This window comes from Miniopterus schreibersii, assembly GCF_964146895.1.
Source record: "Miniopterus schreibersii genome assembly, chromosome: 1".
In the NCBI taxonomy this organism is placed as follows: domain Eukaryota; kingdom Metazoa; phylum Chordata; class Mammalia; order Chiroptera; family Miniopteridae; genus Miniopterus; species Miniopterus schreibersii.
Genome location: NC_138101.1, coordinates 137,248,996 through 137,274,984, shown reverse-complemented (window position 1 = coordinate 137,274,984; position 25,989 = coordinate 137,248,996). Strand labels below are relative to the sequence as shown.

Here is a 25,989-nt window from a genome sequence, read left to right as displayed (position 1 = left end):
CAGGTGGCCGTTCCTGAAGCTATTGCTTATTCCGAGGTGGAGGAACCGAAGGACACCATTGCTTACTGTAATCACTTTAGGAAGAAAAAAACCTTCAAGAGCTGATGGAATGTCTGGGCCGCGGGAAGGACCCCAGAAGATGATGCAAGTGCTTTAGTGGAAGAGATTAAATTGATTAACGAAATTGATTTTTAAAATCCATTAATACAGAGAAAAATCTGAGGCTAAAAAAGAACTAATTTTAATTAAGAACTCTATTCTTAAATTATCTTTTCTAAAACTCTGAAGTTTTCTGTGATGCTGGGAGATTCAGTGGGACCCAAGGAGCAGGGACGAATACACCTAGAGGAGAGAGACTTATATTCTATTTGGAAAGGTCTCGTTTATGAATGAATTTCAAAGACAAACATCGAGTGCCGGGTAACGGATTTATTGACAGGAGTAGACTGGTGGGTGTAACTTCGTTGTTTCTCCTTCCACCCCTTCGAGTCCATGCTCTGGGCTTCTGGAGAAGTTCTTGGGCAGGTTCTGTAACCTTATTACTCCTTTTAAGAATAAGAACAATCTTGTCAGTAATTGAGAAGTTCCATGTATGTGAACGTAAAAACTCCAGATTTGTACCCAATATTTGAGGCCTCCCCACTCAGCCAGCAGTTTGAGGTCGACTCTTGTCCCTGTTGGTCCAGCTCCTCCCCAGTTAGCCAGCCCCTGTCTCAGACCCTCGGGAGCTGATCCCAGGGGACAAGGTGACGGGGGGCAGGGCTCATCCTGTGGAGTTGGCGCAGCTGTCGGGGGCATCAGACCTCTGTGTCGCAGCTGTACAATGGCTGCCTCTTTCTCTTCAGGGGCCCTTTTGTAGTTTTCTTGAAGAGCCTCGGTTGGGAGCCTCTGACAGCAGTTGCTTTGACACAAGCTTTGCCACTAGTGTTGGCTGCTCCCTCTGACTGACCCCAAACCCCCCTCTGCATTTTCCCAGGCCTCCCACCGCCTGCACCCCTGGGTTTCTGAGCTCTACTCAGTCATTTGCCTTTCTGGAGATGGCTGACAGCTGGATCACTTGTGGGTTCTCTATCTGGCCTTCCAGAAGTACAGTCCTTGGCCCCATCTCTGCCTCTTTCCCATGAGGCTGTCTGTTGCTGTCTGTCTGTCTGTCTCTCTCTCTCTCCTCTGTCACCAGGCAACACTGAACATCAGGGGCCAGTTGCTAAGCTTCTGAATAGCTCCTTGAAGCCTTCATCCTTCCACTTCAGATGGGAAAGGACACCCCACCCCACCCCACCCCACCCCACCCCCTGGACAGTTCTCTCCACATGAATTCTCTGCCTTTCTTAGCCCTGTGGAGGCGCACAGTGGGCTAAAGCTGATGGAGCTGGTTTCACAATATTTGGGACAGTTGGAGCTCCTCCATAGTTGATCCAGCATGTAAAAAAATTGGCCTCCTCTGAATCGGCCTTCTTAGGGACCCCTGCTAAAACTTGGAGACAGCAGGGAGCCCATTTTAAAATCCTCAAATAAAGTGGATTTCAGCTATTTCCTTTGATTATTTCCTTCCCACCTGTATTTCATCCCTAGTTCTTTCCTTTGACCTGGTCTGTCTGGGTCTCCCTGAGAGTGAGGAAGACCCCCAGCAGCGGTGGTGGTTTGTGGGAGCCTGTCCCACAGTCTCTGGGCAGCGCGGGAAGGAGCGGCGGATGGTGGGCGCGCCTGGCACCAGCGCCTGTCCAGTGCCACCTGCTGGGAGCAGGGCTCCCGGCCCACAGGGCTTTGGAAGGAGCCCAAGACCGCTCATGCTGCCCACAGAAGCGCAGCGTAATGGCGTTGGAAGATGATGCTTCAGCAGGCAATAAACACTGATTACTGGCTGTGTTAACTTTTCATGTTACAGTTTGTGTGGCCATTAGAGGAGATAAGATTAAGATTTATATTCATTATCCTCCTTTGAATAACTGAATATACAAACAGAAAGCACTGTTCTCAGTAAGTGCTACATGGAACTCCACCTTTCTTGATTTTGTTATCTGTCCAGAAAAAGGACAGCAGATTTTAAAACCTAAGAGGAATTTTAAAACGAAATAGAACTGGCAAGAGAGCTCAAGAACAATTAAGTTCAGAGTAACCAAGAATACACTTGCCATACAGGCTCCCAGCTCAGCTTCTTGCAGGAAGGATGCTCAGTGAGGAGAGAGGTCACAAAGTCCCGCACTCATCCTTTGCTCAAAAAGATCCCGTTTTATCCCATAGTTTCAACGTGTCAGCAACACAGTCTGTTACGTTGCAGTCGGATTGGGAAGTTCTCGGCAAATGGTTCCAAGGCTTAGTCATTATTTCCTGCAGGTTCACCAAATTAGTAACAGTGCAGGCTAATGACTCAATTTTGTCTTAATGTCCTTGTTCATATTCTTAATATATGTAGATCTTGCCCTATTGCGTAACGTTTAATGTGGGAACACTCGCCAGGGATAATTGTGGTTCTAACTCCATCGCATTGTTGTTTAGTACTTGAAAATGGGAAAGTGGGAGGCTTCATGTTTCTATAATTAATTTTAAAACAGCATTTTATAAAATGCTGTTTGGATAAAGAATTTGTTTGTATTGGAAAGGAAAAAAAACACAAAACCTTAATGTCTCTCACTCGGGGAGATTTTTCTTTTCCATTGTCGTAATCGGGCTGTTTCCACAGTCACAATTACTCAGCCAGCACTGAGGCTCTGGCAAGGCTGCCGACCAGAGTATTTCAGAGAAAGGAAGTAAGGTCTAGCACAGAGTGGTGCTGTGAGCTTTGCTAGTCCTTCCTCTGTATGCCTCACCTTGCTTCACACACACATGCCCACTCCAATGCCTAACATTCCTAATTCCCCCCAAAAAGTGGGATCTGGCTGTTTTTTTCCATATTGGACATCATCACCTTGATCCGACCCACCCTCATCTCTCAGTGAGACTATAAATGGGTGTTAGGTGCCTGTAATTGCCTCCTAATCAGTCCCCAGGCCTGTCTACAAAGAGCAACTTGAAAAGCTTTTATTTCTTTTTAAATTGCCTCATAAGCCTCCCACTTGGAAGAAAATCTCAGCTCCTTGCCATGGCTCACAGACCCCACCCGTTCTAGGCCTGCTGCCTCCCACCACTTCTCCTGCCCCCCGGGCTCTCCGTGTTCTCACCACACTACCTCCACCCAAGCTCTATCTACCTCAGGGCCTTTGCACATGTTTCTCTGCCTGGCATGCTCTTCCTAGGGATTTGAACTCATTGGCTTACCCTTATCCCTTGGAGTTAAATCACATGTCTCCTCCTCAAAGAGGCCTTCCTTGACTCCAATCCAGGAGCAACCCCAAGTTATTTTACGTCTCCCTCTTTATTCCCTCATCTGATGTCTCCCAGTCAGAAGTTAGGACTATTTGTCTAGCTGAATGCCTACTCTATGCTTTGTTTGGTGCTGAATCCTTAGTGCGGAGAACACTGCAAGTCCTAGGGGCTTAGTAAACGGTTGTTAAATGGAGGGAGTGAATGTTGTGTGCAGGTGTTATGTGTATGTATTGATTTTTTCCTGTGTGAAATTATTGTTGACCCTGCAGGACTACATACCTTGCCATGTTTTAATTACTTAAAACGTCAGTCTCATTTCCTTGTCATTTTAATGCGGTTGCCATTGATTTGGAAAAGCTCTATTTCTAGTTGCTCACCTAGGAGTATGTGAGTATCATTTTGAAATAGTTCACTTTGACCCTCTCCTCCTTGGAGGAGGAGCTTTGGGGTCCAACCCTAACTCTAACGTAACCTGTAGATCTGAGACTGAGATTCAGCCAGAAAGCTGAATTAAACTATTGGAGACTTTAGTGCATTATAATTAGTCCCTGCTATTACTACGAGCCCCCAAGTGCTCTTTCCTCTTCCTTAGGAGGTCCCTCCAGGCATTGGTGAGGTGGGGCAGGGAATCAGGCTTGGAGGCCAGCAGGGTGGTGGTACCCCTGAGAAAAGTACTGGGACCCTAATAAGCAAACACTCTGTTCCCATTTGGCCCCTGTGGCAGTGGCCACCTGCTGACGCGTCCTCAGAGCCGCCCTCACATGGCTGCTTTGAAAACTGCAGCCTTTGCAGTGGAGCATTTCTGCTACTATCCCGTCATGTATACCATCTGTGTTTAATACTCTGGTGTTACTAAATCTTTTGCCTGCATCTTAAAATAAGAATTTCCTATTTTCCTCAGATAGTTATAGCATGCTTCCTTTCATTGATATGTGACTGATCTCTCTCAGATTAAGATTTAAAGCTCTCATGCTCTAATTCCAATGTTATATTTAGACAATATTATCATCATCATCATCATTGTTGTTCTTGTTAATACTCTAGTAATAATATATATAGTAATGATTTACCTACTAGAATAGGGATATTTTGTAAACCCAGTGATATTAACATTCAAACCAACTCTTAAGTACCTGGCTGACATGGTCGACTGAGACTTACACTGGGCTCTCTCCACTGCTTTGTTTCACACTTTAGGGTGCTTGCTGTGCTGAATATGAATTCAGTCACTTTCCAACAACAAAATTTGGGGGAAGGGGGAACTGCTCTAAATTTGCACCTATTTGGGCTGGGCTATTTTTTGACCTCTCTCTCGTTGATCTCTCCACACGACACAGAGTACGCTTCCTGATGGGTGGACGTCACGGAGAATTTAAGTTCCTGCCTCCCTCTGGCTATGCCCCTTGCTATGAAGCCTTACTTCCCAAAGAAAAGATGAGATTGGAGCCTGTCAAAGAATATAAACGTGACACTGAAGGCATTAGAGATCTGTTGGGAACCACCCAGTTCCTCTCCCAAGCCTCCTTCACCCCATGCCCCATAGACACCAGTCAGGTAGGTTCAAGCTGCCAACAGGAGGCAACCCGCACGGATGAAATAATAGGGCTGCATCCTCTCTCTCTCTTTGAAACATTCTGTAGATTCTATAGGATGGTCAGACACTGTGAACTGTTACTCTTCATGTTTCTACCAGATGAGTAGATTGAGCTCTTTCAGGATTTCTCAGCCAACGAACAAGTTAGGCACGAGCCACACACGAGGCACTCTACTAGGCTCTGTGAGGCGTGCGCAGAAAGAGTTCAGTTTTCTCCGGGAATTCCCAGAAGCTGAAGCTGTAGAAGGTGAATGCATTACTTTTTGAAGTCCAAGTGTAATAAGTACAAAATGAAGAGTATGCAGAGGAAATGATAGAGATACCTTCTCGGCTAGAATGGGTCCAGAGCCTGTGTAAATAGGACAGAATTCAGTCAGGGCCTTCAGTAAGCTCACATGGGGAGGGGTGTCCGGGGTGAAGTAACAGGAATGGGGTAAGTAAGGAGCTAGAAGCAAAAACACAAAGTGCAGATGGGTGGTAATGAATATTCTCATGTGGCTGGACGCCTGGAGAGAGAGGAGCATGTAGGACGGGGGTGGGGAACCTCCGGCCCGTGGGCCATATACAGCCCACAAAATCATTTGGCCTGACCCTGCCAAGGCAGCTGTAGGCGGGACTTGAAATTTAATAAATTCAATTAACTGTTTGACCAAATATACAACAGGCTAATTTTTAAGTTGATAATTTTGTATGGCTCACGAATGATGTTATAAATATCTAAATGGCCCTTGGCAGAGAAAAGGTTCCCCGCCCTTTTCCCCACCCCTGATGTAGGAGAATAGTTGGAAATAAAACTGAAAGAAATGGGATAGAGAGGAGAGCTTTGAAAGCGCTGATAAATGAACATTTTTCCCCTTCCAGGGTCTCTATTTTGAGAGAGACATGTTCACATGGTTATGCTGAGGGCCATAAATAGCTTTCAGTATTTTCCATAAACCAGTGCTACTCAAATCACTATTCTAGGTGTTAGAGAAAGTAAATGAAAAGGGACCTTGTGTCTGAGGTGCTTGGGTTGATAATTTGTAGGCATATAGCTCTTTTGGCATGTAACAGGTCTTGAGCACGTATTTTTTCATAATATTCATATGACGCTGTTACATTCAGCTCTGTGTCCATGCTCATGAGTTTCCTTCTCATGTCCTGTAGCTGATCACTGTCAAGTCCCATCAAATAGAAACTGCATCATTTCTCTGCCTGCTTCACAGAGCCTAGTACACCACCTGGAGAGTAGTTGGAGTTGAGAACGTAGATGGCAAATGGGAGGAACCTGTGAGCCAGGGCGATCTTCAGACTTCATCATCTGGTCCATGGGTATTCTGCACAAGAAGCTTGCAGGCCGAAGGACCCAATTAGATTTTCCATGGGCACAAGTCGCCTAGTGCCCAAGCGGGCAGAGAGCACAAGCAGGAGCACGATTCCTGCTTCTCTGTGCTGCCCTTCTTACTGAGTTATCAGAACAGTATGTGTTACCCAGAAAAGGCTTATTGGAAGAAATGGGGCCTCTAAAAGAGATCAAAAGAATGAGGGAAAGTTCTGATGAGGGGGGAGAAGAGGGCTTGACCAAAGAGTCAGAAGAGTTTCTAAACATGCAGAATTGAACATTGAACATGAGAAATCAAAGAGCAGAGATAGATCCATAAGCCAGGAGAACAGTGCCGTCAGGAACCAAAGCCAAACTGGTATGGGCCCTGGATCTAGGGAAATGTGGCTGGGAAGCCAAATAATAGGGAAGGACTCATTGGAAAGGTATAATTATCTTGAAGGAGACCTTGTCATTTTTTAGAATCTACCGTTCTGTGAAATTATTGTCAAAGGAGAAGTTAAATATCAGGTACTCACATAGAGTCAACTCCATTTTCCCTGGGGTACATTAACCAATGTGCAGATTAAGTATCGCTAACTAGAGCCCTGTAGTTATACGTGACCAGTGCCCCAGTACTTGAACCACCCCCAGCCCTTGGCTGAGCAAGGAGAGAAAGGAGCCCAGCTCTGAGCAGCCCAGCCCCAGACACTCAGAAGGCAGTTATCAAGCCAGCATTACTCTGTCCCAGGTAGTCACCAGCTGAAGTCACTGACATTGTGATCTGGGTTATGTGTGGAGGCCTCTTTCACCGAAGCATGTGGCTCCTCTGATGTGCAAATCTACTTCCAAACTGTGATCAGCTAAGGAGCACTTAGCTTAAACAGATTATCTTAGTTAACCAGTAGAATCCAAATACAGTTGTAATTTGTTTTATTACTGTAGTAGTAAACTAAAAAAAATAAGGAAAAAAAAAAAGAAACTGCTTGGGCCCCAGTTCGTGACCTCAGTGGAGAGGTATGAGCAAAGTTCCAGAAAAACACAGAGAAATTGGCCCTAAAGGTAACTGAGGAAGACTTCCCAAAGGTGGTGATGTTTGAGCTCAATTCAGAAGGATAAATATTGAGGGTCTTTGTGTCAAAACCAGAGCTGGACAGCAGTTAAAGTGGTAAAAACAAATTTTACTTAGAGTCTATTGCAATAAAGGGAAAGGAACTCCAGCAAAGAGCTGAGCTCAATGCTGAAAACAGCAAAAACAAGTGGGAATTTATAGTCAAGGAGAAGGTTGGGGGGTCAGTGATGGACAGTCACTAAAAGGAAACATTAGGGGTTGGGATGGATTCTTGCTAAACTGATCTAACAGGATTCTAGCTGAAGACAGGCCAGAGTGATCTGTTATCACCTGCCAGATGGTGAGGGATGAGAAAATTTGATCACATATGGGAGGTGATCAAATATCAGAAGTAGTAGATTCTCACGAAACTGATTTAGCAGGATTCTTGCTGAAATTGGGGCCTTGAGGGCAAGGCCAAGGATAGAGCCTAGTCAAAGGCACATGTCTAGAGTTTGGTCAAGGAAAGAGTCTTTGTCATTTGTCATGTGGTGTGGAGGGGTGCATATGTATATGTGTATGTATTATGTGCATCATGGGGAGTATTAATAAGGTAAAGGTTGCGTATGCAAGGGCACAGAACTGTGGGACACTGTGACCTTTTGGAAGAATTTGGAGAGGTTTGGAAAGGATGTGTTTGGGAGGACAGTGATGAGACAACTGAAGAAAGACACTGCATGCTTAGTTAAGACATCTAGTCTGAGTCTTAGGAGTGCCAAGGAGCACTTGGAGACACACGGGAGGAGTGTGTTTTAATGTGGTTTTGTTTTTGTAGACTCATCGCTCTGGCCAGTGTGGAGTATAGTTTGGGGGCGGGGGAGTAAGAAAGACCAACTGTGAGGCTCTTACGATAGTCCAGGGAGAAAATAATGAGATTGAGCGATGTAGAGGAGGGGACTCTTCAGAAAGATGCTTAGTGCGTAAACATGACGTACTTCATGACTGAGTAGGTGGAGGGGTGGGGGGAATGGATGATGCCAAGAGCAAAGACACTAGGGTGACTTCCAGGCTTAAAGCAGTGGTGGGGCCATTTAACAAAAAGAGAAAATAAAAACAGGAAGAGAAAAAGGTTTTAAAGGAAAGATGAATTCATCTTCAAATAACATATTAAGTTAACTTTGGTGGGAAAATCCTGCAGGCAGTTGGAACAGTGGGTCTGAACTTCAGGAGAGACCATGGCTGGAGGTGCACTTACTTGGGAGTGCCCGGCTACAGAGAGGTGAGATCTCCCAAGGAGACGGCGTGGGGAAGTGAGATAAGGCCCAGGGAAGCATTCACAGGAAGAACACACAGCACCAACATCCACAAAGACGGAGAGGGGTGGACAGAGAGGAAGCCAAGAGAGGAAAGGATCTCTGGAAGCTGCTGCTCTTAGGTCACATGTAGTGAAGTCAACTAGGGCACCTGATCCATACAGATTCCATGATCGATTTCAGTACAACTGGATCTTGTAGTTCTGACTTCCCACTTGTTCCCTTTCCTTTCAGGTGGTTTTGCCACCTCACCTAGAGAAGATCCGAGACAGACTGGCTGAAAACATCCACGAGCTTTGGGGAATGAACAAAATAGAGCTCGGCTGGACTTTTGGCAAGGTACGGGCTCCAGGGGCCAGGCCCAGGCGGATCACCAAGGGGTGGCTCGCCTTGTTACCTGGAAGGGTTCTTCAAAGACCTGAGTGAGGAGGGGAGCCTCATGAGCCAGAACTTGCCCCCCACTACCCCCTGCCTAGCTTCCTCTGTGCTCAGCTGCAGGCTTGCTCGGTCGTTCGTTCAGTATGATCAGGAGTGCTGAGGAGACCAGCTCTGCACGGACAGAACCAGGAACCTACTTCCCTTTTTACTCTGAAATGCTGGTTTCCTTTATTCTGGGGATAGCGATGTGCTCCATCCTCAGCACCCCTTTGAAAACCCTCTCATCTCCCTTTCATTTGAGAAAAGCTGTCCTCTCTGCATGGGTGACGAAAGGCTGATTCATTGTCTTGAATTAGAATTTGTTTAATATGGCTTTCAGATGTATCACTAAGATTAATGGACACTCAGAGGAGGTTAAGGAATCTCTTTCACTAGAAAACATTTTTCAAAGAAGCTGAAAATTGCCTTTGTTCTGTGATTTGAGTAAGGTCACTTTGAAGGCAGAAGGACAGGTGAGTTCTGAAGCTTCCTGTGACCCTGACACTCTCAAATGTGCACAGTCCACCTTAGTTACTGCAAGGGCTCCTACACTCTAGCTCATATATATTGGCATAGCTACCATGAAATATTCTCCTTAAATCTGACCACCTCTCTGCTAGATGCTCGTATAACACCACAAACCTCTCCTTTAGAGAACTAAGCACTGTTGCAGCTTTACCTTTATTTCTATGATTATTTTATTCTTGCTCCCAGTTCCTGGAGGAGGCTATATCCCCTCCATGGGGCTGGGGCTATCCCAGCTCACCACTGAACTCCTAATGTCTAGCTCAATGCCTATGACATAGTAGACACTCAACAAATATTTGTTGAATGAATGGATTGATTAGTTAATGTCTGTCCAATACAGTAGCCATGGACCATATGTGGCTGCTGAGCACTTGAAATGTGACTGGTCTGAATTGAGATGTGCTGTAAGTATACCATCCATACCAGATTTTGAAGACTTACTGTGAAAAAAAATATAAAATATCTGTCTCTTATATTACTTATTAAAATGTCAATAAGTTGGATATATTGGGTTAAATAAAATACATTATTCAAATGTTTCTTTCTGCTTTTCTAATATGGCTATTAGAACATCCGAAATTACAAATGTGGTTCACCTTTGTGGCTGACTTTAGATTCCTAATAGAAGCACTGGTCCAGATTCTATAGTCTGTGTTCTCAAGAATGCTGCTGTTCGGTAGCATTGTGGTTCCATGAATTCAGCCAGGCAGGAACGTGGCTACCACGTGTAAAATTGCTTCTGTGGAAAAGTATGTTCTGAATGCGGACACCTGGCTAGAAACAAATGCACAGAACACAAGCCATTGACAATCAGCAAATAGCTGTCTTTGTCTCGCCTGATAGAGATGGCCTGGCCCATGTTTCACACTGTGTCCTTTAATGTTTTCCAAGTCAATGCCAGCTGTCAAACTTAAATTATATTCTTAATGTTGTCACCTAGATACGGGATGACAATAAAAGGCAACACCCCTGCCTTGTGGAGTTTTCAAAGCTGCCCGAAACTGAGAAGAATTATAACCTGCAAATGTCAACTGAAACCTTAAAGTGAGTGTTTAATTGAGTTGAATTTGGACTAAACAGTGAGTGGGTGATTTAATGCCTTGTAACCCAACTTCAAAGATATGTCTTTTGCCTAGAAAACATGATGCATTCTGATAAATTAGAGGGTGATTATTCATGCCGCAATGGGATTTAACAGAGTGAATGACACATCCACCATTGTTATTTAGCGTATATATTTCTTTAGAGGCCATTTTGCTATTTGCCATAGGGAGGGAAAATGTAGGCAGGAAAAAAGAAACACAAAGGACCAACTGCTTCTTATAGGTTAAAGCTTCTTTCAGGTTAAACCAAGAAAAAAAGAGAAGACATTTCTAGAAACCAATGGGAAAATAGGGTTTGACTCACTAAAATTCAATTTTTTTTTAAATTTATCTTTATTGTTGAAAGTATTACAGATGGCCCCTTTTTCCCCCCATTGATCCCCTCCACCGCGCATCCACCCCGCTCCCAGGCCTTCCCCACACTATTGTCTGTGTTCATGGGTTATGCATATAAGTTCTTTGATTAATCTCTCCCCACCCACTCCACAACTTTTAGCTTCTCTGTGATCCCACCCATGATTAAAAGCCTAATTCAGACTTTAAATTTTTTAGCCCAAGTTGGTATCTCCCATCTTGAATTTCTTTGGTGCCTGTTACCTGTTCTCTCTCTAGTTGTCAGGGCAGAGCATTTTAACACTGTGATTTTGTTGGCATAACAGTGCTCGGTCATCGTGCCTTGTCTCAGGGCTCACATGTGTGATGTCTTCAATCACCCTGATGATTCTTGAGGGTGCAGCTCTGGTACCTCACAGGGTCTAGCACAGCTCAAGTCACTGTGCAGGGAGCGCACAGTCAATACTCACTGACTCATGGAATTGCTATTACGATCCTATCTGTTCCCTGGAATCAGAAGCAGGATATAATTCTAAGTAAATTTATAAACTCAAAAATGTCTCGAATTGGGCCTGTGAACCAACTTTTTTAAATATATTCTTATGCTTGCTATCATTTGCATCTGAGGTTGGCAAACTGTGGCCCATGGGCAATCTCACCAGCCACCTATTTTTATAAATAAAGTTCTGTTGTAACAAAGCCAAGCTCATTGGTTTGTCTATTGCTTATGGCTGCTTTCACGCTTTATATTGGCAGAATTGAGTACCAGAGACATATGGCCCAGAAAGGCTAAAAGTTTACTACCTGACCCTTTACAAAAAAACTTTGGTAACCGCCTGGTCTAAATGAATGATGACTGTCTGTTTCTATCAACTCAGATGCGGGAGAGGGTTCTTGCTGACCTTTACCTTGCAGTTGACCCTTGTCTTTCCCTCTGTTTCATCACAGAACCCTCCTGGCCTTGGGGTGCCACATCGCTCATGTTAACCCCGCTGCTGAAGAGAATCTTAAGAAGGTCAAACTGTCCAAAAAGTAGGTGATTTTTTTTTTTTTAATGGTTTTAAGATTTCAGTGCTTCAGTCTGAATTTTTTAACTGGGAGGATGGGAGGCCCATGCACAAAGGCAGGTGACAGCCCCAGGTGCATGCTAGCTCGGGATGGCTCCCCGAGCAGGAGCCTGTGGAAGTACAAGTGTTTCCATCCTTTCCCCTTTCTTGCTCCTTCTGCCTGGATCTACGCTACTACTGTTAGTTTTGAGCCAAGAGATGCAGCACTCTCGGCTGGCTGTGCTGCCTTTGATCTGTAAAAATAGCAGTTGGCACAGGAGCCCGAAAATGGTTGGTAGCCACAGCAAAGATTCACTCCTCTGGCATTGGGCCAGGCGTATAAATCCTTTGTAGAAATGGGTGTCTCTGCCAAGATTTAATCTGGCCCCTAAATCTGCATGTGTGTTACTCTTCCTCTCTCCCGCACGCTCAGGGTCACGGGGGCTCACACACTGAGATTCGTGCTCACCTGCACATCCCCTGGCTCGCTGGCACACTGGCACGTTCTCCCTCATGTGCCAGACTCGGATGCTCACACATTCACACAGGCGTCATAATTAGTTATGAGCCAGGGCGTTGCCAGAATTAACCAAATGCTTCTCTTCCCTTCTTCCCGGTGAACCTCCCAAACCCCACTCTCAGAGCCTGAGAGCAGCATGCCTGAGAAGCAGCAGCTGGAGGGGCAGCCTGCTGGCCAGGGCTTCTGGGTCGATGCCCAGCAATCAATGCATGTTGACTCTGCCCAAGATCAGGAGTCCCGAGAAGGTGGACAAGGGGTAGTGTCTTATGCCTACAATAGACCCTGAATCTCACGCTGCTTAGAGGTTCCTGGGTAGTGTGAGCCTTGGTCTACAAGTCATCGCCTTTAGGTTCTGGCCCTGGTCTGGGCATTCAGTGGCCCTGCAGCCATGAGTGCCTCTGGACGCACGTTCCCACATCGCCATGATCAGCTGCTCCTCTGAGATTCACTCCACAGAGTGCCCCGTCCTCTCCATTCACACATGCATCCACCTGGACTCGTACTGAGCTTTTTCCCATCTTTACATTATCTTCAAATTAAGGACATTTGAGGCTGTGACTCCTGGACTGGACACCTAACCACTAAGGTCACTTCAAGTTCACAAATTCTCTAGTGCCATGATTTTTTAAAATTCCCAAAGTAAAGGTTTAACTTTCTACGACTGAGCGATCATTCTCTGCTGATTTATAAGAAACCATTTGGCTCAAGGTCCTGTCCTTGCCAGTATGGTTAGAACCTTTTGTGTTTTAAAGTAAAATGAAGGAGTTTCTGGTGATGTTACAGCATGGTAAATGTTCCCATTATTTGTAGGGCGTGTAAGTATTTTCTTACAAATAAGGTTGGATTTGCACTGACCATCCACTTTCTCCGACAGTCTCCTTTGAATCTGTGACACACATTCGCAAAAAGGATGGTAGATGAGGGGCTTCATCTATGGACTTGAAATAGAACCGAGCTGTCCATTCTGCCACAGGGTAGAGCCTGTGACTGTAGCCCTATTTTCATACTTTTCTAATCATGTGCTATGGATCTAAAATCTGGAATGGGGGAGTCATTCAGATCAGTTCAAAATATAAATTTTTTTCCATTTACTTGTAGCTACATGATGTCCAATGGCTATAAGCCAGCCCCTTTGGATTTGTCTGATGTGAAGCTATTACCTTCTCAGGAAATTTTAGTGGATAAGCTTGCAGAAAATGCACATAATGTCTGGGCAAAAGACAGAATAAAACAAGGATGGACCTATGGCATTCAACAGGTGAGAAGTGCTGCGTCAGGCCTGCTGGAAAGGTTAGGAGATGTGATCATCCATCAACATGCCATTGTTTTGGTGGGTGTTAGACTGGAAGATGGGGGTTGTCCTTGCACTCTGTCCCTCCTGCCTCAGCTCCTTCATTATTTATGAATCTTGGGCCTGGATGGCTTTCATAATGGTCACATTGACATTAACTCCAGGCACAACTCCAATTTTATAGAAGTGGACAGGCTTACTTTTCCTTTGTTAGGCTGGTTCACTTGTGATCCTGTTGCCCTTTGTATGTGCCCACAGGCTGCATCTGCTCTCATCCCCCCTGTCTTGCTGCATGCTTTGTGGAGAGTTGAGCTTTCATGCTGGTCTCCAAGGCCAGGGTAAGGCTCTCACAAATCCACATCACAGCTTAGCAGTATTTCTGAAATGGTTTCAAGTATCTACCATGGAGAGTGAAAAGGAGGGGACACTAGCCCAGGAGAGGGGCAAACCAGCCTCCCAAGAAGCCTGCGCCCCTTATTTCGGTTCATTGGGCCAAGATTCCTGGGCAGCCAAGATTCTTAGCTGGAGCAGGAGGCAGTCTAAGAGCCAGGGCACAGCAAGGATTTAGGTAGAGTTTAGAGCCAGAGTTCAGCCCCAAACCATCTGGCACACGTCTCTTCTTGACATGCTTCCTTCATCTCAGTAAATACCAGGATTAGTGTCAGGGAAGTTCAGGAGTTGCTGTGTGTACACATTTTCATTCATATGTGAGCCTCTGAACCTACACATGTATAAAAGCCAAGAAGACCACAACTACAGGAACTGTGGTAGGGAGGGGATTGGGGGGGTTCAAACAGCATGTCAGGCATATTTATTTATAATGACTGCTCACTGCAATTATCATTGTCTTCTCAACCCTCTCTAATGAACTGAGGCAGACTAATACAAGTGTGTGCCTACTGCAAAGAAATGGACTCACTATGGGTCTGCCACCTTTTCTGATGTGCTTCCAAGAACACAGATGTTTCTCTGTTAAGAGGCTGTGAGGAGACTCTAACAGTTTAAATCATGGTATGATCATTCCATGGGGGGTAGTTACGAAAACCCCATCTGCCTTGCCTTGAGAATGGAGGTTCCCAACCATTTCATGACACTGCATTTTATTCATAGCCTGGCATTATTAAAGTGTGGGGGTTTTTTGTTATGTCTTTATTGATTTCAGAGAGAGGAAGGGAGAGGAAGAGAGAGAGACAGAAACATCAATGATAAGAGAGAGTCATTGATCGGCTGCCTCCCGCACGCCCCCGACTGGGGATCGAGCCCGCAACCCAGGCGTGTGCCCTGACCGGGAATTGAACCTCAATCACCTGGATCGTTGGTCGATGCTCAACCACTGAGCCACACCAGCCAGGCAAAATGTGTTTCTTTAATGCTAGCTTTGGACATTAGTAAAATTTTTCCATTTATACTCAATCCTGAAGAGAAGTAGTAAATATGTACATTGCCAAATATCACAGCACTGGGGGAAGGGCTAGCAGACTCGTGGGGAAGCCAGGACTGCGGCTGAGAATGCGTGAGTGGGACGAGCTACTGTAAAGACAAAATGCATTTTCTCCAAACCTCTTTTCTCTGGCTGTGCGTAGGATTTGAAGAACAAAAGAAACCCCCGTCTGGTGCCATATGCGTTACTGGATGAGCGTACCAAGAAGTCAAACAGGGACAGCCTTCGGGAAGCTGTTCGGACATTCGTTGGTTATGGCTACAACGTGGAGCCATCAGACCAAGAACTAGGTAAAGCATGGAGGTGCTAGTTCCGGCCCCAGTTTACTAAACATGCTCTTCCGGGGAAATGCTAACTTTCAGTAGGTCTAACTTGTACCGTTAATAATGATATTGGTGCTGAGAGCACTACACTAAATGGTGTATTTTAAGAAGCGGTGGGGGAGACGGGCGGGGAGAATCATGTTTGATGATAAAACATTGTCCCATTGACAGATGTGTCTGTGATGAGCACGTCTATGCCCCAGTCCCACAGGGAATAAGTTACCCTCCAGAGTAGCTGAGCTTTTCAGATTATTTGGTCACAAAACCTTTATTTCTTTTATTTTCCAAGCATGTGAATATCAGCTTACTTTTGGACCAGGTAATCTCATTCCTAAATGAAATTCTAACACTGATTAAAATACCAACTTATAGATTATAACCATGTTATTGTCATCCCATACCCCAGAATGTGCCAGGCCACTGAAGCAGTGTTACAAGTGGTTAAGGGGCTGGATTTGGGGTAAGACAGACCTGGGTTCAAATCCTTGCTCTGCTCTATGACCTTGAACAAGTGATTTATTAACCTCTCTGAGGCTCAATTTTTCTTCTGTAAAATGACCTCATAGGACTGCTGCTAGGAAAAACTGAGGTATAGTGTTTAAAGGATCTACTACAAAGTAATTGGTCAGTGAATGGTAGCTTGTATTGTTATTATGATATGATGTAGGTGATGATTATTATATTATGAACAGAATATTAGATAGTGGCAGATCTATCATCAGTCTTTGTTGTTTTCAAATTCTTTTAAGGAATGCTACCTAATTAATGAAGTTCTGTGTTCTCTTTTTCCCTTCTACACCCTCAACTCCCTTTCCTTGTCACGACAGCTGACCCAGCTGTGGAAAAAATCAGCATAGACAAGATCCGGTTTTTCCGGGTAGAGCGGTCTTATGCAGTGAGATCTGGAAAGTGGTATTTTGAGTTTGAGGTGGTGACCGGAGGAGACATGCGTGTTGGCTGGGCCAGGCCAGGCTGTCGGCCTGATGTTGAGCTGGGGGCCGATGACCAAGCCTTTGTGTTTGAAGGCAGCAGGGTGAGTTTGGACAGTTGTCCACACATCCTCAGTCCAAAGTTGTTGTTGTTTTTCTCCAAGCATTTTGCCAGAGGTTGGAAGTACTGAGTGCCTGGGTCTCTGGCTTCACAATGAGTGTCCACCACCACTGGCTAATTTAAATGATTATTACCTAGTGATTATCACTTTCCTCCTTGCTCAGGGGAAGAGGAAGACTATACAACCAAGTCCCTTCTTTAATCACCTGCATATCTGCCCTTGTCCCTGAGCCCATTGCCTCTACTCCAGAGGAGGTTCGCAGAACACTATGGGCCAGTATCTGGGAAAGTCTTACCACCTTGCCCTAGAGGGAGTCCTGCTGATTGTCACAGCTGACTAGGTATTGAGAGACTTGTAGCTGACTAGGTATTGGGAGACTGACTTGTAGCTGACTAGGTATTAGGAGACTTGGGCCACCTTTTCTGATGAGCCTTATGTATCTCAGTTGCATTCATCTGTAAGATTACTCCTCCCTGTGACTTGTCCTTGGTAGAGAGGCAAGTGCCTTGTAGAAACCAGGTACCACTACTAGTTAGGAGAAATTGCTCCCTTGGTCATTTCTCTAGCTGCCTGGGAGCTGCTTCTCGGACCTCCATTTCTCTGAGCTCTGGGATCTTGTTTCCTAGGGCCAGCGTTGGCATCAAGGGAGTGGGTATTTTGGACGTACCTGGCAACCAGGAGATGTGGTTGGATGTATGATTAACCTCGATGATGCTTCAATGATCTTCACCCTGAATGGGGAGCTGCTGATCACCAATAAAGGCTCAGAACTTGCCTTCGCGGATTACGAGATTGAGAATGGTAAACTGACCACCTTTCCCCTCCTTCCAACTCCATGAGTCATAGGAAAATCCAGGGACAGCTGGGTGAGCTCATCTACCTCCTTATTTAGGCTACACTGTCCTTTGCATATTTGAAACCCAGGTGGTGAAAACTGGCCCTTATACTATCATTATTGAAGAAATCAAGATAAATAATAGGGATAGTTGGTATGTGCAGCATAAATGTAAGTGCTGAACTTCCAGATAGACTGATTAAGAAACTCTCCTCTAATTCCTTGGTCTGAACCTTAGCAGTTTAAACATCCCCAGGTTTCCTACTATTACAGAGGAAACGCTAATTGCATGGGGACTAATGTCCCTGGCAGAATAGAAAAGTCAGTGAATTAAAGAATTATCTTTTTATTCTGATTTAAATTGTCAGTCTGCATGTTTGGGTAATTGAACTTGATGCTTTGATGAGAACCATTGAAACACAAAAGTTCAATTTAGCTGTTCCCTTGAATGAAATACAATTTACTTTGAAAATCAATCACACTGGGAAGCCAAGCACAGCGGCATTTATTAATGGCCATGAATAGATCACAATCAGGGCAGTGCTTTAGATACACAAAGGAGCAATTGGCGCTTATTTCCTGTCTGCTGAGCTACATTATGTACAAAGGTGGTTGGGGTGCAGGAGGAGCCCTGGGCTGAGAGAGCTGACTCACTCCTGACAAGCTGTGTGGCTCCCAGAGTGTGTTGGCCTGACTTCTCTGGCTTCCTTTTCTTCATCTAGACCAGAGAATAAAAGGATAGACTGCAAAGTTCCAACATCCTATGGCAATGACATTCCCGCTGTGCCCACACGGGTGCTGTGCTCTCTGCTGCTTCATTTCAGGCCAGGAAGGGGCAGAGTGGGTGGGTCAGGAGACCTGGGCTCCCCTCCTGCCTCTGTCCCTCCCCACCTGTGACATCTTGGGTGGATTTGATTTAACATCTTTGCGTCTCATTTCCCCCTCTCAAACGATTAGGGCTCCTTGATAGCTCTAAATCTCTGAGACTTTACAAAAAGAAACGGTCCCCACCGAGAAAGCTAAGAAAGGTAAGACTGCATAGGCAAGAGCAGCAGAAATACATGAAGCTGTATATATAATAATATAAATATTCCTTGTTTGCAGAATGTTTTTAACTTTATAAGTCACTTTCATGCTTTTTATGGATACGTATTATCTGCAACATTCATATCCAGCTCTACCCTAAAAGAGCTTTAAAGATTTTTCTGAGAGCCACCTATTTGAGGAAATAAAGGTTGCAAGTCATTGTATTTTCCTAGAAAGACAGGATGGCTAAAGCCAGATGGGGTCACATTTTAATGCCTTCTGAAAGGTTTAAGATCAGAGTTCTAAAGAAAGACTCCTATTTCTAAGACGTTGCCAGCAAACAGAAAGGCTTGTGGGTTGGTTCCGAGGCACAGGAGAGGAAATGTGTAGGTAGATAAGGGCAGTGTAGACAATAGGGATATTTACCCGCCACAGGCACTGCTGTCTTCCTGAGGCCAGGGAAAGAATGAAACACTAGAAGGTTCAGGCTCATCCCTGAGGAAGGAAGCTCCCTGGGGTAGAAGGAGTTGAAAGACTGGAGACTTTTTCCTGGCTGTCCTGTGCATGAACCAGGGATGTTATCTTCTAGGAGGCTTTGACTCAACATAAAGAAGAGATAAGAATCTTGTCTGTTGTGCAGGGTTAGGAGACCTTTGCAAGTCCAAAGCCTTGCTACTCAAGTGTGGTCCATTTGTGAGAAATGCAGATTCACAAGCCTCACCAGACCTGCTGAATCAGAAATTGCGTTCAGCCAGGAGACTGGTTTGTATGCACATTAAAGACCAAGAAACAGTGGTCTGCAGTGCACACAACTGCAAGTGGTCCAAAAGAGCCTTTTCTCTAGTGTAAAAATAGATAAGATGAGCTCTTTTGGGGATGGTGTCCACAGGCATTCACAATGGTCCAGCTTTTGACGTGCTGTCCATTGGAGGCTGTCCTACCGTCCTGCCTCTAACAAAACCAGACTGTCCCGACCCCCTGGTAATAGAATTGTTTACCTTCACACCAAGAAGGAAAGAACCAAAATCTGCACGTGGCATGTGCCCAGACTGACCTCGCAGAGTTTGTGAAGTTCTAATGAGATCATCTAAAACGAAAAAACATGTCAGCAGGGCGGGTGGTGGATCCCTGTGTGCTAGATGTGTCCACGACAGGATCAAGCGTGCTGTTCTTATTGAGGAGCAGAAAAATCGCTGTGAAAGTGTTGAAGGGAAAGCACAGAGTCAGAAAGCTAAATATTTTCTTAAAAAGAAGCTTTTCTGAGTAATTAAAACAAATAGGTGAAAATAATGAAAAAATAGTAATGCAAAGCCATAGGTTATGAACGGCAAATGCTAGTACAGAATGAAAATTCTGTAAGAATGGGATCGACACTGAGTGTTAAAGAATCTGAAGCATCCACCTCTTGGGAAGGGTACTCCCCTCAGGGGATATAACTAGAGGGTGGTTGTGGAATCGAATCAGGGAAACTGCAGGAAAGGGCAGGACAGTTTGGAAGACTTGCGTGTGGAATTTATGGAAGACGGAGCTGGAAAGATAGACAAGGTGCAGATCACAGCCTCAAATACCAAGGCTCAGTCTTTTCATTCAAGATACTTTATTGTCTAATCTGGGCCAAGCACCCTTGGACTTCCCTCTCTAAAACACAGGAGGGGCCTGTTGTAGGGTTTGAGTAAGGAATGCTATAACATACAGAGAGATTTTAAGATAACTGCTTTTAGAGATCATCTGTTATAATGAAAGAGATGCCTCACAGACTTTTCGTGCCCAGGGACGTGATTTGACCTTCAGAATAACAAAGTCTATTACTAGGAAGCAGTTTTATAATAGAATTGTACTGTATTATGTTAGCATATTATACTGTAGTATCATATCGCACTTTAATAACACAGAAGATAATTGGAAGGCTCTTTCAGTTAGTTCTGCGAAGGCTCAGGAAGGGCAGTTGAAAGGGAGTCTGCATGCCATTCTTTGATAACAATGGCACAGAGGCCTGGAATAGGCATATAGCATCTCTCCATTTGTATAAAGTGGAAAGAGGCAACAGTTCTTGCCTTGAGCTGTTAGGAAAAGCATCTGTTGCAAACAAAACATTTTTGTGCATTGTAGCCCTCAAAAAAGCAAAATCCCCTATGTGCTTGTGCTCTGGTCGCCAGCCTCCTGGCCTTGATTCAGGGCATTATCCTAGTGGGAGTTGTGCTGTGGGAAGTTTTTAGTCCTTTGAGAGAAGGAATGGGGGCAGACATTAAAATTCATGGCTGTTTTTCTCTGGGTTACTTAAGCTGTTATCGCCATCTTCTTCTGCATCATAGATTATGTACTCTTATCTGCCTCATTAGAGTTTTTCTAATTATTGTTCCCTTCCTTGATCCCTGGCCCTGACCATTGCAGCTCTTAATGTTGTCACCTGAAGGCACCTGGAAGCTCAGAAGCTTCTTTGGTGAAACCTTTGCTATCAGTCTTCTCTTTTATTCCATTTAAAGGGAAGGAAGATAAAATCCTGATCATCCTGCCAGACCTCAGAACGTGACGTCTGGAGAGGCATCAGTGCCAGTCTCCTGTTCTGTCTCCCTGCCTGGCACTCCCTGGGGGGGCATCCTGCTCCTGCTACAGCTTTAGGGTCTGCAGGGGCAGCCCCTGGCCTGTTCCTTCCATTAGCCTGCGGGGGTTTAACAGCTCCCCCAGGTCTGCTGGCAGCTCTTCCAGAGGCAGCAGGTGAAACTTACTTGCCAGAAGTGTCACTGCCATCTGCACACAAACACGATGGCACCAAGAGTTCCCTGTCATTCTTTCTGCTGATGGGTGCTATGCTTCAGACACTGGCCGTGACAGGGAAGCATGCCTTTTGTTTCCTGTGTTTTCTACATGGCTTGTTACAAACTCAGCACTATCCCTCAACTCCATCTTCATGAGGCTTAGCGGGAAATGAAAATTATTGGGTAAAACACGTGCTGTTGGATTGAGACTCGCAGAAACACCCCAGGAATGGTCTGGGCAGTCATCTAAGCACTTCTGTCCAAGATCTGCTTTTCCATGACTGGTAGTGATTTGCTCTCATGTCTTTCTTCAGTTTGAAATGGATTAAAAATGATTCACAGTTTGGATTTTCTAGAGAATTGGTTTCTTTCCAAGCTCCTGAATTATAAAAAGGTGACCTCCTGGCTATCCCCCTTCCTAGTCACAAAATCAGTAGGAAGCCTTGCGCTGCAAAGTTTATCTGAAGCGGGGGTCGTCTGCAGGATTCAAGTGCACGTGCTCTTGCCGGTCCCTTCCTGGATGAGTTGGGTTGTGTGCAAAGTGCTTATGAGAGTCCGTGCTCATAGTACTGCCATGTGGCCTTACCAGGTGGAACTTCTTAATCCAGTTTCATTCTCGGGAGCCACGTGGCCAGTTGTGAGAGGTAACCCTTTTCCTCTAAGCTTCAGTCCTAGGTCTTGTGGTCATGGATCTCAGGCTGGCTGCCTGATCTGGAGGCCAACTGGGCAACTACATGACACTTAGGAAAATCACTTGTAAAAGTGAAGGAAGACTTAGTCACAAATCCAGTCATTGTGGATAAAAATTAGAAAGCAGACCCCCTCGCCTCACTCCGCACTGTTTGCTCTGGCCCGCTCCTCAGGCTGCCTTGTCCATGTGCTGCCCCTGCAGCTTCCTAGGTGACAGGCCTTGAGCATGTCATTCAGTCTGCCAAACCTTCGTTCCCTCATCTGTAAAATGGGGTAATAATGAGAGAAATCTATAAAGCCCCAAACCCAGTGCTCAGACAGTACGTAGAAAGTATTTGATAAATATTAGCTGTTGTGCTTTATCATCATTGTTCCCCTTTATTTATCTTGCAGAGTTATAAAGTTACATGAAGTGTTAATGCCTCAAGTAAAGAAATTGTAGATATGAAGAGATCATTAGCAGGAGCTCCGCTGGGTGGAGGGAGCTGATTGATTGAATCTATCCAGTTATCAAGTATTTTGCCCCAGGAGAAAATGCTGGTACTTTATAAAGATTTGTCTTTGTTCTCAGTCCTTTCTAGGTTCTCTCTTTTCTGGCTTAAGGTTTGAATTTAACTTCTCTGTTGCTGCGTTAAAGAGCTGTCCCAGCTATACCCACTTATCCCCTAGGAGGTCCCCACACCCCCTTCCATTGTTTTCACCTCTGTGGTCCTGTTGTTGTACCTTTTCTCACACAATGTTGAGCTCTCCCTGTAAAGGGGGCTTCTGCCCTATAGGGACTGCACTTTACTCTGTAATGAGTGCAGCCCCTGCCCTGGGACATAACTACTGTTTAAATCTGGGGCATCATTCCTGTAACATTCACTCCCTCTCTTGTACACTGACTGGCAGCCCCGGGCTATGAGTCAGAGGGTGTGGGATCTTGTCCAGTGTTGTCACTTGCCCTTCTCATGACCTTGGTGCAGCCTGTTAGCTCCTCAAGCCTTCAGTTTTATCCCCAGGAGTGTTGTTTCTTCTGCTGATAGCTTAGGAATGCTGGGAAGCCTAAGTTCCTTAGAAAAAAAGGCCCCATGCGATTACCTTTCTTCCCTCCTGCGTGTGTCTTACCTTGTTAGTGTGACTGGGTCAAGGAAGTTACTCGTGTGACCTGAGTTATTCAGAAGTCCTCATCTGTGCTTCTTACCACTCAGGCTTTTACACCTATTGCTCAATTATTCTACCATCCAGGTTCATAGACAAGAAGGGAGAAGAGAGATTTTCTTAAGATGTCCTGTCTCTGCTCACATCAGGCTGAAACACTTTATGATCATGGCTCCAGCATAAAATTACTGTGGTGCTAGTTTTCTGGTTGGGTTACTACCCCACCCCCCCATCCAAGACCAAAACACTGTCTTGAGAGTAGGGATGTTTTATAGCATAACATTGACTCTTCTGTATTCTGTTTGCCATTTTCACATCAGTAAGCTCCAGGGATCAGGACAGTTTCCTCTCGTTCCTTCACATCTTCTCATAGCACATAGGTGGGCCCTCTGTCCCAGTGGAGACTCAAGAAACTTGCCAATGAACAATCCTTGTTTCACACTGGAGTCGGATTTCCAAAGGTTCCTTCTTTATAAAAATCTCCATAGCAAGGAGGTGGTTTCATCCGTCTGAATCTCTGGTGTGAAAGTGCCAGAAGCACAGCACGCTCAGGAGGTTGTGTGGATGGGCGCCGGTCTGATTGGCCTGTCCGTCTACCTCCCTGAGGGCCTCGGCCACCAGTCTACCCTCAGTCCTCGTGGCCCTGACAGGAGAATCTGTACAGACATCACCCTCATTCTGCTAGGATTGTATTAAAGCTCTCTATTTAGAATGCACATTAAATAGTATTAAAGTGTCCTAAATGAGTTCATCGTTTCTGAAAGCAACCAACTTAGCTTGTGAGGGATTGGTTCCCCACTTATTTCACTGATGTACATAGAAACATTGTGGCTTGGATAGCAGAGTGTAAGCACCCATGCTAGGAACATATGGGCCCTGGTCTCTACTATGGAAACGGTACTGCTCTTATTGTTGAGTGTAAATGCTACCAAAATCAGCTTTCAAATTTCCCCTTAAATAAACATTTCTGCCCTAGAAATGACACCAGCTTTCTTTATAGGGGCTCCAGCGCCTGGCTTAGCCACCAGCCTCAGAGCCGCCCCCCCTCCCAGCACTGTCAACCACCTGCCTCTCACATCTTCCCAAATCCCAGATCATTAGTGCTTTCCCGGCTCTGCTGATTTGTTGGTCCACAATTATGATTTATAAATAGCCCACAAAGAGGAACACCAAACAGTTCGAACTTCTGCTTTGGTCTATTGGGCAAGGCAGCGTTTTTTTTTTAACGTGGTGCGAGCTTGGAGAGGCAAGAGCTGTAGGGGGGAGGAGAGCTTTCCACAGCTGCTCCTCAAAACCCTTGTCTTCCTGCTTAGGCGGGGGCCATACCGTAGAGTAGGAGGGTGGGGGTTGGAGGCTGTGTTTTGTAAACAAGCAGAGGCATAGAGTCAGCATATAAAATGTCTCAGAATCGTATCCTATCCTTGGAATGGGCAGAACCATTAGAGCTCTCATCTCCCTGGGGAATATGCTGAGATCTAGAAAAGTGAGACCTTTGCACCCAATCATTCTTCAGGCTTTTGTGCTGTTCTGTTTGGAGCAGTATTTAAAATTTCCCAGGGCCAACAGCAGTTTTAACTAAGGCATAGATAAAGAATTGTACTTTTTCTCTTATCAGTTTTACTTGTCCAGCTTATGTTTATTTACAGCTTAAGAATAATCTTGCCTGGATGATTGTTTTTTTTTCCCCCAAATTATTTTGAATCAAACTACTTTTCTTTCCCGTACACCATGGGCAGCCATAATCTCCATGTGCCTCCTGTTGCTGAGTTTATGTGCCAGGAAGTAAGACAAAGGATCTTTCTGGCCGGGACTCAAAGCTGTTAAGGAAGCAAAGGTCTGGCTTCCTCGCAGCCTCCTGGGACTGCACTGTGGGCTGAGGCTGGGCCCTTCTTCACCATTCTGCAGGCTTTGTGCCCATCTGCTCTCTGGGACTGTCTCAGATCGGCCGCATGAATCTCGGGATGGACGCCAGTACCTTCAAGTTTTATACCATGTGTGGCCTCCAAGAGGGCTTTGAGCCTTTTGCTGTCAACATGAACCGAGATGTTGCGATGTGGTTCAGCAAGCGCCTCCCGACATTTGTCAACGTGCCGAAGGATCATCCCCATATAGAGGTAATGTTACAGGCCAGGGTGGAACTGGCAAGGCACATGGGCCAAGGCACTAAGCTCCTGCTAATGCCCCTGTCACAGGGCAGCTGCTTACCTAAGTTTCTGTCCTGGCTGCTTACCAGCCCCCTCCTTGCTGGCCCTCAGAGATGAAGTTGCAGACGCCTTAATTGGGGCAGCTCAGTGGCATCTTACAGATGGCAACCACCTTTCAGATATAACCTTGCAGATCAGCCTCCAAGCCTTCGGGCCACCTGTTTTCTCCAGGCATTGCTATACTGCCATTGTCATAGCACTAAGATATTCGGAGACCTTAAACATCGTTTTCCTAGAAAAGTTCAGAGCCTGTGTTTAAGATGTCCTGGACGTGCTTCCTCTCTTTTCATAAATGGATGTCTTCTAGGCCCTGTTTAATTTCTGCAGAATCATTGCCAGCATTTTAAGCCGAGGTGTAGTCGTTAATTATCTTGCTGCCATCTCGTAGGGGAAGGTAAGTGGAGGCAAAGATTATAGAGAGTCTGATTTGGGTTCTGAATCTATACCTACTCACCCCTGTTTTGCCCGTGCACACCACGGTTTCCTCATGATGGGGGGGGGCCCTGATGGAAAGTCAGCAGATAAGCTCATTGAAGCATCAGATTGAATAGCTTGCTTCTACCTGACGCTAAGTTCCCTTAACTCACCTTCCAATCTAAATTCAACAGGCACCGACTCTTAGCCCCCCACTTTTCCCCACAGTCTTACACAGTGAAGAATTTTATTTCTCAGATTCCTACCTAGCCATTGCTTTTGAAAGCTGACTCATAAACTGTTGGGGGTC

At 45.3% G+C, this 25,989-nt stretch overlaps 1 protein-coding gene across 1 annotated transcript in view; it reads left to right on the top strand.

The window, feature by feature from the left end:
* Positions 1 to 25,989, top strand: part of RYR3 (ryanodine receptor 3) — a 472,179-nt gene that overhangs the window by 269,036 nt on the left and 177,154 nt on the right. The window contains exons 20-28 of the mRNA XM_081119125.1: positions 4,641 to 4,857; positions 8,796 to 8,900; positions 10,447 to 10,550; positions 11,891 to 11,974; positions 13,607 to 13,766; positions 15,383 to 15,530; positions 16,391 to 16,596; positions 17,241 to 17,415; positions 24,967 to 25,175. Coding sequence (XP_080975251.1) covers positions 4,641 to 4,857; positions 8,796 to 8,900; positions 10,447 to 10,550; positions 11,891 to 11,974; positions 13,607 to 13,766; positions 15,383 to 15,530; positions 16,391 to 16,596; positions 17,241 to 17,415; positions 24,967 to 25,175 — 1,408 coding nt within the window. The remainder of the gene's footprint in view (positions 1 to 4,640; positions 4,858 to 8,795; positions 8,901 to 10,446; positions 10,551 to 11,890; positions 11,975 to 13,606; positions 13,767 to 15,382; positions 15,531 to 16,390; positions 16,597 to 17,240; positions 17,416 to 24,966; positions 25,176 to 25,989) is intronic.